At 37.7% G+C, this 12,885-nt stretch overlaps 1 protein-coding gene across 1 annotated transcript in view; it reads left to right on the top strand.

The window, feature by feature from the left end:
- Window positions 1–2: 2 nt before the first annotated feature.
- The window catches only part of HPGD (15-hydroxyprostaglandin dehydrogenase), a gene marked incomplete at its 5' end in the record, with an annotated part of 35,707 nt that continues 22,824 nt past the window's right edge, over window positions 3–12,885 (top strand). Inside the window, 2 exons of the mRNA XM_009644205.1 lie at window positions 3–177; window positions 4,136–4,242. Coding sequence (XP_009642500.1) covers window positions 3–177; window positions 4,136–4,242 — 282 coding nt within the window. The remainder of the gene's footprint in view (window positions 178–4,135; window positions 4,243–12,885) is intronic.

Raw genomic sequence — 12,885 nt, 5'->3', positions numbered from 1 at the left:
AGCCGTCCCTCTGTCCCTCCGGCCGCTCAGCCTTTCCCGCCCTCCCCGCCCAGGTAGCCCTGCTGGACCGCAACTCGGAGGCCGGGCAGGAGAGCAAGGCGGCCCTGGACGAGCAGTTTGAAGCGCAGAGGACGGTGTTCATCCAGTGCGACGTTACGGACCCGGAGCAGCTGAAAGGTAGGAAGGGAACTGCGCGCCGGCTTAACGTGCAGCGACCTGAAAGAGCCCGGGCTGCTGCACCAATAAGTGTGCAATTAAGGTTTCTGGAGGACAGCCTACTCCCAATCGCTCCTGACAGTGACTCAAAAAGGATTTGTTTCTGAACCTGCAGAGGTGAAGCACTGCTACCAGCATGCCTGTATTTCACCGTGTTACTTGGCACATCGTAAAGAAAAGCCAAAGAAATCATTTCCACTGAGTGCTGTGTGTGGTATCGTTGCACGAAAGCCTCTGCAGAAGATAATTGTCATTTTATGAGTAATATGTACATAAACTTTAAAGCACGGACTTGCTTTTTATGAGGTTTCAGTACAGACTCCAAGCCTGTGTTCCCTCATCGCAGGAGTAATAAATTCTTCTCTGGGTTGGGGTGCTCTTCCCGTACCACACACTTACTTACTTTCAACGTGTGCTGCTGTAGCTGAAAGCAGGACTGGCAAAAGATGGCACTGCTTTATCACCATGTTCAACACAGGTTGATAAGACTTCGTGCATGTTTTGCAGATGCAGGGAACGGTGAGGAGCTTCCCTCATGTGTGATTTGCACCTGTGTTTTCCCCTGGTGAATAAATAGTGTTCCCTACTGAGTTCTTAGAGTATCGCATAATGTTGAAGTACCCTTCACAATATCTCATAACAGGCATGTCACTTCATCAAAGTTTCATTATTAAAGAGATACACTCATAGGTAGTGACTCAGATTCAGATTTTGACATCACTTTTGTCAGTTCCCTTTCCCCAGATTTATTTGTGTCAGGCTCAATGTGAACGTTTTCAGTTCTGCTTTTATTCGCTACACTTCACTGCCCGCTTTCTCAACAGCGTTGATCAAGCATACCCATCTCTCTCTCACGAAACATTGCAGCTAGTCCAGAACTCAGCAGTATTGTTCATCGCGCTGAGCTAGCATGATTATGCCTAATTCCAAAGCTTTACATTGCCTGTCTGTGAGAGAGATGCTGGACGTTAAATTTGATATCTGCTCCAATTAGCAAACAAAGTTTTTATCAGCTATGTTGATTATGGACTTTTTCTCCAAGTGGGAGGAGTAACCTAGGAGCAAGAAAAAGCATCCTAGGGGTAGGAAGAGCATGTGCTGCAGCATGGGTATTACCTCTGTGTGCATCCTCTCCTGATTCCCCCTCTCTTTAGTGCCAGGCCAGTGCGGGACCAAGAGGGTGTGCACTGGGAACTGGAGTGAGCAGGACGGGTCAGCAAGGGAGGTTTTGGAACCAAGCTAATAGGAAAAGAGCAATCAGAGTAGGATCGGAATGAGGTCTCGCAAGGAGCAGGAGCAAGAACAGGCAGCTGCTGCTTATGCTTCTCTGATACTGCATTATTCCCTCTGCAGGTTTCTTAGCATAGATTTGCAATCATGTCTTAAGATCCTTTGGGGCTTCTGGGGTATTTTTAGTGGTTTTGTTGGATGGGCAGGTTTTTTACTGCTTTATTTTCCTATTTTTTTCCACCTGTAATTGCAAGCCACCGCTTAATAAACTTAGATTAATTTCACTCCTAGTGTTTAAAGCTCTTACTGGCTGCATCAAGTCCTGTACTTGCTTTTTGTATTAAAGGTCATGTGTGTGAATGAAGTTCCTCTTATTTTACCTTTAGCCCTTTCGGTATGAAACAAGACCCAGTACTAGAACTGCTGTTTGTAGGTACATATGGTTTATGAGTAGGAAATCAGCTGCTTCATCTACTTTCAAGTCTTGTCTGTGCTTTTTCCTCTGGTGGCCTTTCACATAGTTCCCCACAAATACCTTCTATCACCATACATTTACTTTTGCTTTCCATGAATATTTAGGAAGCTCACATATAACTGGTGTTTATACTTACTTTCCACAGTTTTTCTTTTCTCTCCTTCAGAATGGATCCTCCTCTTCATTCTTCATCATTCAATATTTCATATGATCATCTGCTTTTAATTTCCAAGATTCCATAAGCACTAACTAGTGTGCAATGTAAGCACAGAATTATTCTATATTTGAAAAGGGAAGAATAAGTCAGTTTACACTGATGTGTGGGTGATAACTTAATTATTAAGAATTTATAATGAGATTCTTCTTTTTGTGGATAGGTAATAGATGGGATTACTGTAGGCAGGTAAACTTTTACCAGAAATATTCCAAATTTGGTAATCTTTCTTTATTTTAACATAGATATGCAAACAGCTGAACTACAAAACTACAATGAGTCAAGACTGTGTGAATTTAATAAACAAATAATTGGCAAAAATACTGTTATCCACAGTGGTTTTTCAAGGCAAAAGATTCTATTACTAAGAATATTAAGAATGAGATTGACGAAAGATGCTGTTTGGAGAAGGCTAAAAAGGGAATCAGAGAGCCAGTTTCTGAAATTTGGAAGCTAATTGACAACGCAAATTGTATTTACTTTGCTCATTGAAACTAAGTTAAATAATCAGTTCTGTTCCTAATAAAGCCAAAGGTTTTCATTTGCCCTTGCTGATGCAGGATTGGAAAGAAAATAAGTGATTGAAGAGTTAAGTTGAGAAACCAGAGAATGAATTGCAACAAATATAATAAAAGCCAAAAAGGCAGACAGCCAAAAATAGAGGCTTTAGTAATATTAAAATATTCCAGTACAGAATAAGAATATTAGAAAAATCTGTACAATAAAGGCAGTTGGACAAATAAAACCTTCCCCATTAGCTGCCCAGCTCTTGGTTGGATGTCGCAGTGATGACCGTGACGGACCTGCAGCATTCAGGCAAAGGAAAGGGTGCAACAATACTGACCATCTGGTGCAGGGAAAAAAAATGTGTAAACCCCTGCAACTGCTGCAAAAAAGGTGGATGTCTCAAGGCAGCTTCTACGCTTCTGTTGGACAGTAATAGCTGAAGACTAAAGATCAGAGAATTAAGATGGTCCTGGGACCACCCTTTAGTGAAGTGGTTTCATTAAGGCCTGTAAAGTAATAATTTCAGTATACTTAGAATACTCCAGATTCTAAGTTGCCGAACAAAGTTTTTTAAAAAAATATTGGGGTGGTGGTGTCTTGGTTTACAAAAGAATAAATATTTAGTAACAAGGAACAATATTTGGAGGCAAAACCAAGCTATATATACACATGTCAGATAATGTCTGCAGTCATGGAAAATCTTAAATCTGGAGTGAACATCTGGAGGTCAACTGATCCAACTGTCCTGTCAAAGCAGAGCCAGCCTAGATGAGTTTGCTCATCGTTATGACATCATCATGTTTTTCCATACAAATCTTTTATCTTAGTTCAGACACTGTCACCTGGGAGAACACAATGTCATTGTGGAAGTTTCCCAGTTCTTTATTTTGAAATTCTTTGGAAGGCAGGTCACTATTTTCATCAGCAGAAGGAAGACAAATGGAATTTGAGAAACACATTATTAAACTTACCTGCCAAGTAGGATGTATAACAATTCATCTGTAGATGGATAAACTTAAACAAGAATTATGATGAATTATTTGTAACTGAAAGATTCATGTTAGTTATATCACTGAATAAGAGTTGCATTCTTGGAACCAAGAAAATTGTTCTGAACACATGAAGCTTTCATTTTTCATTTAAAATAGATGGTGCCAAATCTTGAATTCACTAACTATATCAAACGGTTACAAATCAAGCTATAAATGCTTAATTTATAAAATTAGGTTGCCAAACATCCTATCTAATACGGAATGTATGGATGCTAAGAACTTTCATTAGCTCCTGTTGTCAGGCATTATAAAACTGAATGAACAGGTGACCATCCTTTCAGTTTTCCTGAATATGTTTAATATTCGTGAATGGTTAGATAAAGAATTTAATTGTGTGTTGCTCATTAGCGGTTAAGAAAATTAATTTGTATGCATGCATTGCATCCTTATATCTTACTTTCCGTAAGTACTAAGAAATTTCACCCTTGGATCTCACTATAGGTGCTTTCAAAAAAGTAATTGAACATTTTGGAAGGCTGGATATTGTGGTTAATAATGCCGGAGTGAACAATGAGAAGGACTGGGAAAGCACTATACAAATTAACTTGGTAAGCATTATCTCCTTTCACATGTTCATATTTTATTTAATCCTGGCATACACTTAACAGCCCTTGGCTTCTACAGATTGTGCCATATGACAGGACATGAATTATTGGATTGGTAAACTATTGGTAAGCTATTGAAACAATAACCACATAACTGCATATGTACTAACCAATAAATATGTGTGTGGTGGGTCCTTTGAGCTGTCTATTCAAGATGCGCAGCACTGTAGAGGTACTCAGGCTAACACCAGATAAAATTCTCTTTCTATAAAACCCAAATTTTTTACCCAGGTAGGTATAACAACTTGGTGCCCAAAGCAGTAGAGCCACATCTACAGGAGACCACTCTGTTTACATTAATATTTTACAACATTTTAGTTACTTGTGAGAGTTAGCTGGCCTGTATTAGTGAATAAGTTGCCATTTCTTGGTATTACAAGAAAACTTGTTCAACCACGAGCTTCACATTTTCTTCACCAATAAAGCAAGCATGCAACCTGAACTTTTAATATAGGCCATTACACCATAACCACTGATAGAAGCACACCATTTAAGAGCACTTACTTGCTAAAACCAGTCCATTCAACAAGCCTGTAAAATTTATTTTCAGATTATTACCAGTTCTTTGATATTATCTGGTATTCCATCAGGTGAGACCACAATATCTGTTCCTCAGTTGAAAATTTTTTAATTTAGCCTATGCTGCTAGGAAATCTAAGCTCCAAACGAAAGACCAACTTTCTAGGTTAAGAAAATTCTGACCAGCTTGTCTTATACCATCTGTGAAGTTCTAATTCAATGGTGATTCAGCAAGTCACCCCTATGACCATACCTACAAAGTGTTATAATCTAGATCTGCAAAGAAAGTAGCAAAAGGAAGCTTGGAAGAGTGCAACGTGGAGTTTTCTCCAATCAGTTGTTTGGAATTTTTTAATGGAAAAAACAAAGCTTAGGATAAGATAATTAAAAGTCTGGGTTTTTTCAAAAGTTTTAAGGACAAATGCACCTGAGTCTTTGAATCCTAATGCCTCCATGAAGACAAACTAACAAAAAAACCCCAGGACAAGTAACGCAAGCTGTATGTGAGACAAGTTACAGAAAAATTAAGAGGAAAGTATGTATTTGAAAAAAAAGAGTTAGATTTAATAATACTTTTTCTTGATCTTTTATATCTATCCACAGTAAAATTGGTTTATTCTTGGAAGGGACTGAACCGACGCCACAGATTAAAATTTACACAATAAGAAAAATAAATTTGTTCAACTTCCCTTTCCTTTTCTTTACTTTTTTTTAAGATTTAACTACACATATTTCTTCTTCCCTCCTTAATTTCTAAAATATTCTAACAAATATCAGGAAACTTCATATTGTGAAGTAATAGGAGTGTGACATCCTCAGTGCTATGCAACATCAATATCTGTTAGTACAGATCCCTTGAATTTGAAAGAGGACTTTACCTGTGTTATAGATTACTTATTTATCTTTATTTCTGTGTCTGGTTTAACACAGGATGTAAGTTACTGTAGGCAGCCATCTACCTCTCAAATTTGAAAGCACAGATAGTTAGTCATCACCAGAAAAAATGAAGTCCATGTGAGAAACACACTTGTCTGTGATTCACCTTTAAATTTGCCTCGAAAAAAAAAATTAAGGCAGTTCTGATCAGCAAATCTTGAAGACATTTAATGTCCAGGTAAATATCCTAACTTAGAATGATGTCCAAACAATTTTTCAGTGCCAAGAGTTTCAACTAGAAGACATTGAGAACCTCCTTCTACTGTTGTTTTAGCCTTATTACCAGTGGGCTGAAGCAGACCATAGGTGGGTTTGAACCATCTCAAGCAGTAGAAAAACTGGAATCTGGGTCTTACAAATCTGTATGATTAACTATCACCTAAAATTTAAAAAAAAAAAAAAAAGGATTGTATAGTTTATACATTATTGTATAGGGAAGTTCACCATACATGTCCTAATGACTTCATTCATAGCTGAAAGTTGGAAAATTTCAACAACACATGCTGGTGACTGGAATAAGAACACCTAAAAGGATCAAGCAGAGTAGAAGTACAGCCATGTGGGGTATAAGACTGGATATAAGGAAGAAATTCTTTACAATGAGGGTGGTGAAACACTGGAACAGGTTGCCCAGAGAGGTAGTGGAGGCCCCATCCCTGGAAACATTCAAGACCAGGTTGGATGGGGCTTTGAGCAACCTGATCTAGTTAGCGGTGTCCCTGCTCACTGCAGGGGGGTTGGACTAGATGACCTCTAGGGGTCCCTTCCAACCCAAAACATTCTATGATTCTAAATCAAGGATACACTAAGATCCAAATATCCTCATTTATCTTTTGATTTCAATATTCTTTCCCTGTCCAAGCTTGAGTCAGCTAACTAGCTTATTTCCATAGGGCATTTCTATCTAGTTACTGTAATTTCCATAAACCAAGATACAAAATTTCGTACTTTTTGCTTTTTAACTATAATAATGGAAGAATAACAGCTGCTGCAAGTAATATGTTATATTGGTGAGTTCCTTAAAATATTTTCTCACTTCTTGTAGAGAAAGGAGAAAAATATGTATGAAATACATGATTTTAAAACATCTCTATTTCCCCAATGTTGGACATTTTAAGTATCCTTTGTCTTATCCCTAATAACATAACTTCTATGGCCACACATTTTGATACACGTTATGCACTTATTTTCTAATTTTAAAAAGGGACACCCCCCCACATACATGCCAGTCTTTGTCCTAGTGATATCATTTATATATTGATCCAACAAACATTTCCTGCCCCAGTTTAAAGTACAAAGTGCAAAAGTAGAGCAGTACAGAGAGAGATAAATCAGAACAAACACATATGGGGTGTGTTCTTTATGGCTAAAACAGTTCACAGAACCGGTTGGTCTTCAGGAACATATTTAAAGGAGTGTAAGGAAGTTCCCTGATAATACTGCTTGAGAAAGCATGAAGAACAGAAATGAAGACGCAGGTTCAGAAAGCGAGACTTAATTTAGAAGGAAAAGAGGGAATAAAACACAATTCGTCCTTGTATCCATTACAGTTTCCTGAGAGCAAGAAAAGACAGCTTGATAAAGATGGGGGGAAAAGAGTATCAACCGCTAAAAAGATACTTCTGTTGCAGTGCTTTCCAACATTTTGCTATATTTTGTGCTAAACAACATCCACCCTTTCATTACTTTATTAATATTTCCGTTAACATTTTTAATTAAGTATTCTAGCAATGCCATCCATTCCTCACCTCAAACCTCCAAAGCTGAAAGTGTTGACTTGATTGGTATCAGCTTGATCAATGGCAGCTTCGACTATTCTTACCCATACAAATGTACACTCTTGTTACTATGGTATATAAAAAAAGGTCTCAGCAACAATACAGGAATTCCATTTTAAATGGATATTACCAGCATAGTTTCAACAGTCCATCATGCACACACATACCCATGCACAGAATAGCACAAGGACATAAGACACATACATTATTATCAAGAGTCCTACTTGCAGTCCTTCAGCATGACAAGAACAGTGTTTCTTGCATTTGACTTCATAAGAGCTTATGCCTAAGGAATCCAGCAATTTTGTGATCTGACTTTTTTCTCTTCAAGTCCCTAAAGAAAGAAAAGCTCCCACATCTTTATGAGCCTTGAACATATACGTTAGTTAAACATAATTTGGTGTTCTAAGAAGCTTCCCTAATTTTATCTTTGTTGATGATGTAGGCCTCCTGGAACCACTGTAATTATAGTGGCTGCTATAATTACCATATGTTTTCTCTTTACAAATGCACTTAGCACATTTTATACTAAGACAATCCCAAAATTTACTTGGTGGTTCCTTTTTTATGCTCATATCAGATGTTTCTGAAAACTGACAGAGTTTGCAGTACACAGTTAAATGTATCAGTACTGGTACCACATATGCTCACATTTTAAATATTACCTGAATTAAAAGTACAGAAGCACTTGGCATAACATTTTTACTATCTTATTGTTTCCTTATGCCAACAAATTAATTATTTTGTAGGTATATTTAAACTGATTCCCCAAACAAAATTAAGTAAGACTCATGAAAGAATTTGAAATCACAATTATCTCCTGTGTATGTGATGATTTTGCACATTTTAACACATTATTCTGGCAAAACTTTAAATTGTGTTCTGGCAAAACTTTAAACTGCAGGCCATAACTTGGACTTGCCAAAAAAACCCCCAGTCATATGTGATCCAATTACTTAAGTGTTGCCCACAGAGAAGTAGAATTCAAATACACAAGTAAAATTTGCTCAGGCATATGTCAGTGCATCCTTCATTACTAGACAAAATGTGGCAGTACTCAACAATTCCAAGTTTTTACATTTTTCATGGCTTTGCATAATTTATTTCCATAAATGAGAAAGGTAACAAGTTTCTGTGAATTTAGAAAAGTCCTTTTCTAAAATGAAGTCTACCTAATTCAGGGTCTGTCTGTGCAAAATACTTAGATTGGTACTACAGAGAAGAGAATGCAACGCTGTATATATATGTGTGGCTCCATTCAATATAGCTCATGGTGAAGTAAAGGTTTCAGCAGCTAGCAAACCTTGCAAAATCAATTCATTTGCTCATAAGTAAGGAACTATTCCTCAAAAGGCCACTTAATGTCTAGGCAGAAACTAGAAGGGTAACTAAGCAAACTTCAGAAGTGATTAATTTATTTTTGGGACAAAGGCTCCATGATCATCGCAAGGCTGATCCATCATGCAAGCTGTAAAAGGGACCCCTTTGGGACTATGCTGCAACCTTCTTCTGGTCCATACACCTTGCTCTCTTTTCCCCGTGTACCAGGAGAACTGACAAGGACTGAACTTCCATCCCAAAATAATGTGACCAGGACACATAGCTGGATTCAGCAGGTGGGAATTACCACCAGGTCCCACAGTACAGACCCAGGCAAGCACTGTTTCTTAATGCTACCAACATAAAAATGAAATGAAACAAATAGTGCTATCTGTGGAAGATAAAATGGCATAGGTGACTGGTTTACCAAGCTTGCATTCTAATACAACCAGGAATACAATAACTGCTCTTCAATGGCTTAGTTGCTTATTCTTCAGCATAATTTGATGTCAGAAAGAGGACTAAGAGAGATGTGGCCACAAAAAGTGAGAAGTACCACTTACCTTGAAATCAGTGGCATAAGAGTCAGTCCTCTAAGTGCATAAAGAAACCTGTAAGTGTAATTATTTTTGTTGTTCATATTGCACTAGGAAGCACAGACATTTACCTTAATTGCACAGTAAGTCAATGAACTTCTTAGCTTATAGTTTTAATGTGTTTACAGTAACCAATGCTGAAGTACAATGAAAAGCAAATTTCTTTGAACTGAGAACTACTTAAGCCCAGCTACTCAAAATGCAATACTATTCCTCTGTCCTTCAGGAATGGGAGGGGAGGGGGGAAGTAAAGAAAACTGCACAGTAAAAAACCAATACCTAGTATTTCACTCCCACATGGTACAAAAGCTACTGATTTCTAGCAAATTATCAAATCCTACTGCACATTCCTTCCTCCTTTCTGCCTCTCTTTCCCCAGGCTTCTTGTTTTCCACAGTTTGAGCTGAAATTCAAAGTCAAGAGCCTGCAATTTCATTTCATATAGCAAGTAAATGAACCTATACATAGGAATGCCAAGGGACTTGCATGCTTGCTACAACCTGTCCGCTTCCTAGAAAATCTACATTAAAGACAAAATCAGTCCCACCTCTCTGTCCAACAGCAAAATGCTAAAATTTTCCATGGATATCACTAGCAGCACTTAGTTTCAGACTTTTGAAGTTTGTCTTATGCAGTTCATAAAGTACTTTGAAATGTTTCCTTATAGATAGTCATCAATTTACAACATCACAGTATGAAAGTCAAATGATCTTGGGTCAAATTCCAGCTCTGTACTAACCTGCTTTATGAAACCACAAGTCGATGGCTCTTTCATTTGTTTTTTGTTCGGCATCCCTAGCGCTGAACTGGATTAGCTCAGAAGCCTACATATAATGTTAGGACTGATTACTGGTTACCATTTTGGCCTCTCAAAGGAATTCGTATTGCCTTATCACCTTGATAACAATAGAGTAGTTGCCTTCAGCATTGAAGGAATGCGCATGTAATTTCTCAGCATCAAATACTAGCATGCATAAGGAGACAGCAGAAGTATCAGACAAGAGGTGGCAAAGGAAACCTTATTAAATAAGCATAAGAAACTACGTCAGTTGGAACACCTGCCTTGAAACACTAGGAAAAAAGCACCGTGTACTAAATTACCTTCAAAGTGGTTGCCACTTACAAAGGATGACGATTAATGATGTTCTGGGCACCATCACTGAAGAACAGTTTGGAGGTTTTTTTATAGATCAAGCTAAAATGAAACACAGAGTATGAAAATTGATTTATGAGTGTAATGTTGGAATTCAAGAACATTGCACAACACTGGCTAACACTGTTCCTAACGCCAGAAAAAAATTAATTAGGTCTCTGTTGAAGACTTGGAGTCTTATTAGAATCAGAGTTTCAATATATGATTTCTTTTAGAACAATACAGTTAAAACTATACAGCCCTGGGATACATAGAAATGTTGAGAATCACAGATTTTTTAAGTTCTGTTTCTGATTTTGACACTGATACCTTAATTACGATTTAACGATTTGTTAAATATTTATTACTCATATGATACTTCCAAAACCAACTGCAAATGTTTTGAGTATTTGCACAATTATTTTGTAAAGTTTACCATGCTGTCAGATATTAAGTTTGGGGTTTATTACTGTATGGTGCTTCAGAATGTCTCTAATTTAAATCCATAATTTATGGGAACTAATAGTAGGACATATTCCCACACTCACCACTGTAACTTCATTGGAAAGAATCCTAAATTTTCTACTGACAGTTCAAGAGTTCAAGAGTAAAATTCCGCGTGCTTAGCCCTGCAGTGCACCTTGATGGGCCATCTTCATTATGTGCTATAGTGAAACAATGTATTTTGGTAAGAAAACAAACAGCAGTATCACTAAGATCACGGTTTTTCTACAGCTGGGGGGACAACCATTTAGATTATTTTCTGATTTTAATCATACTACTTTTCAGGAGCCAGGAGCAAAAAAACTAGGTGACAGTCAGCTGTCCCAATTGTCACTTCACCCGCCTTTAATTGCAAATTCGACTACTTTCCTACTCTTTGTTCTTGACATGTTCATGGACAATATCCATGCAGCCAAATGCAGTTGTAAACACAGGAATTGTAAAAAACTCATCTCTAAAATCCAACACGCTTTGTTGTACAAAGTTAAGTCTTGCAGCATATTTTCATCTTAAAATGAGTCAGACTTTTTTTTTTTTTTTTTAATTAGGTAATTTTAAATGTTAACTTTCCCGGAATTTCTACTTGCAATAAACAAACTATGAATTATTGTTGGTTAAGAGCATGGAATTAAATTATTATTCTTAAAAGTATACATGGAGAACTACACAATCTCAAAACACCTCTAGTTCCTTTCAGTTTATTGAAAGGCAAATTGCAGACATTTTTTATCATATTCCAAACCCAGGAAACTGGGCTGCACAAAGTGCATCCTTCTCTGCCTGTTTTATTTTCTATTGTGTGTTTCATGGTATAGTGAAGTAAGAGCTGATAAGCTCTCTTCTAGAATTCAGACGAGGTATTCTGACACCAACAAACAGGAATCCAAAGTTGTATTTCATATGAGAGGAGGCCTGAGGCTGTAATTTATGCACTTCCAAAGACAGGATTTCATAACAAAAACAAAAACTAGCATGCTGTTTTTCTTTGGAAAACAATATTCCAAAGATTATTGTTCTCTGGAAAATTTCTTTCCCAACTGAGCATTTGGCACCCAGAAACGAGAGCCTGCTTTACTTTATCAACTCAGCTGGATCAACAGGCTCGACTGGAAAGAGGCACTAAGACTTCTAAGCATGCCTTGTATGACTTTTGTAGTACAGTAAGTTCAGCCACTGCTGTTCTTCCTTGGAGAACTATTGAGAGGACTTTATTTACTGGAGAGAGGGGAATTCTGGCAAAAGAATGGGAGATCTGTCACACCACGCATTTCACCTGAAGTGCCATGTGCTGAGTGTGCAGACAGCTAGGTTGTTCTCACCCTGTGTATTTGGTTCAGAGTTTATCTCCAGAACGATTCTTTATGTTGCCAGCCCAAACATCAGAAATAGCCATGTCACCCGAGATCAGCCACACTCGATGAGAAGCTTTTTGCAATGATAACAGCAGGTGTAAGGGCAATATCCAAATTAAAGTCTGTATTAATTCTGAAGACAACCTTTCACAGTACCTATGTAAATGAGAAGGCTTCCCCAGCCACTTGAAGATATGCCAAGTTAATGGAGTCTGGAGAGAAAAAAGAGCACTACAGTGATTTTTGATAGGAGAGTCAAGCTACCCACTTCTTCCTTGCATATAATTGTGGTTTGGCCAAAGACTCGTCTAGCTATCTAGCTCTATTATCTCTTTGAATGAGAAGGCTGGAGGAACAGAAAAATCTTCAAGGAGCCCCAAGCTACTTCCTTCTCTAACTGATTATTTCCTCTAATCATCCTAAGTGGAATTCTCTTCTTCTGTTCAGCA

Source organism: Egretta garzetta, unplaced genomic scaffold (genome assembly GCF_000687185.1).
Source record: "Egretta garzetta isolate BGI_Z169 unplaced genomic scaffold, ASM68718v1 scaffold708, whole genome shotgun sequence".
Classification (NCBI taxonomy): domain Eukaryota; kingdom Metazoa; phylum Chordata; class Aves; order Pelecaniformes; family Ardeidae; genus Egretta; species Egretta garzetta.
The sequence above is the reverse complement of the archived record's forward strand: the minus strand, read 5'-3'. Positions and strand labels throughout refer to the sequence as shown.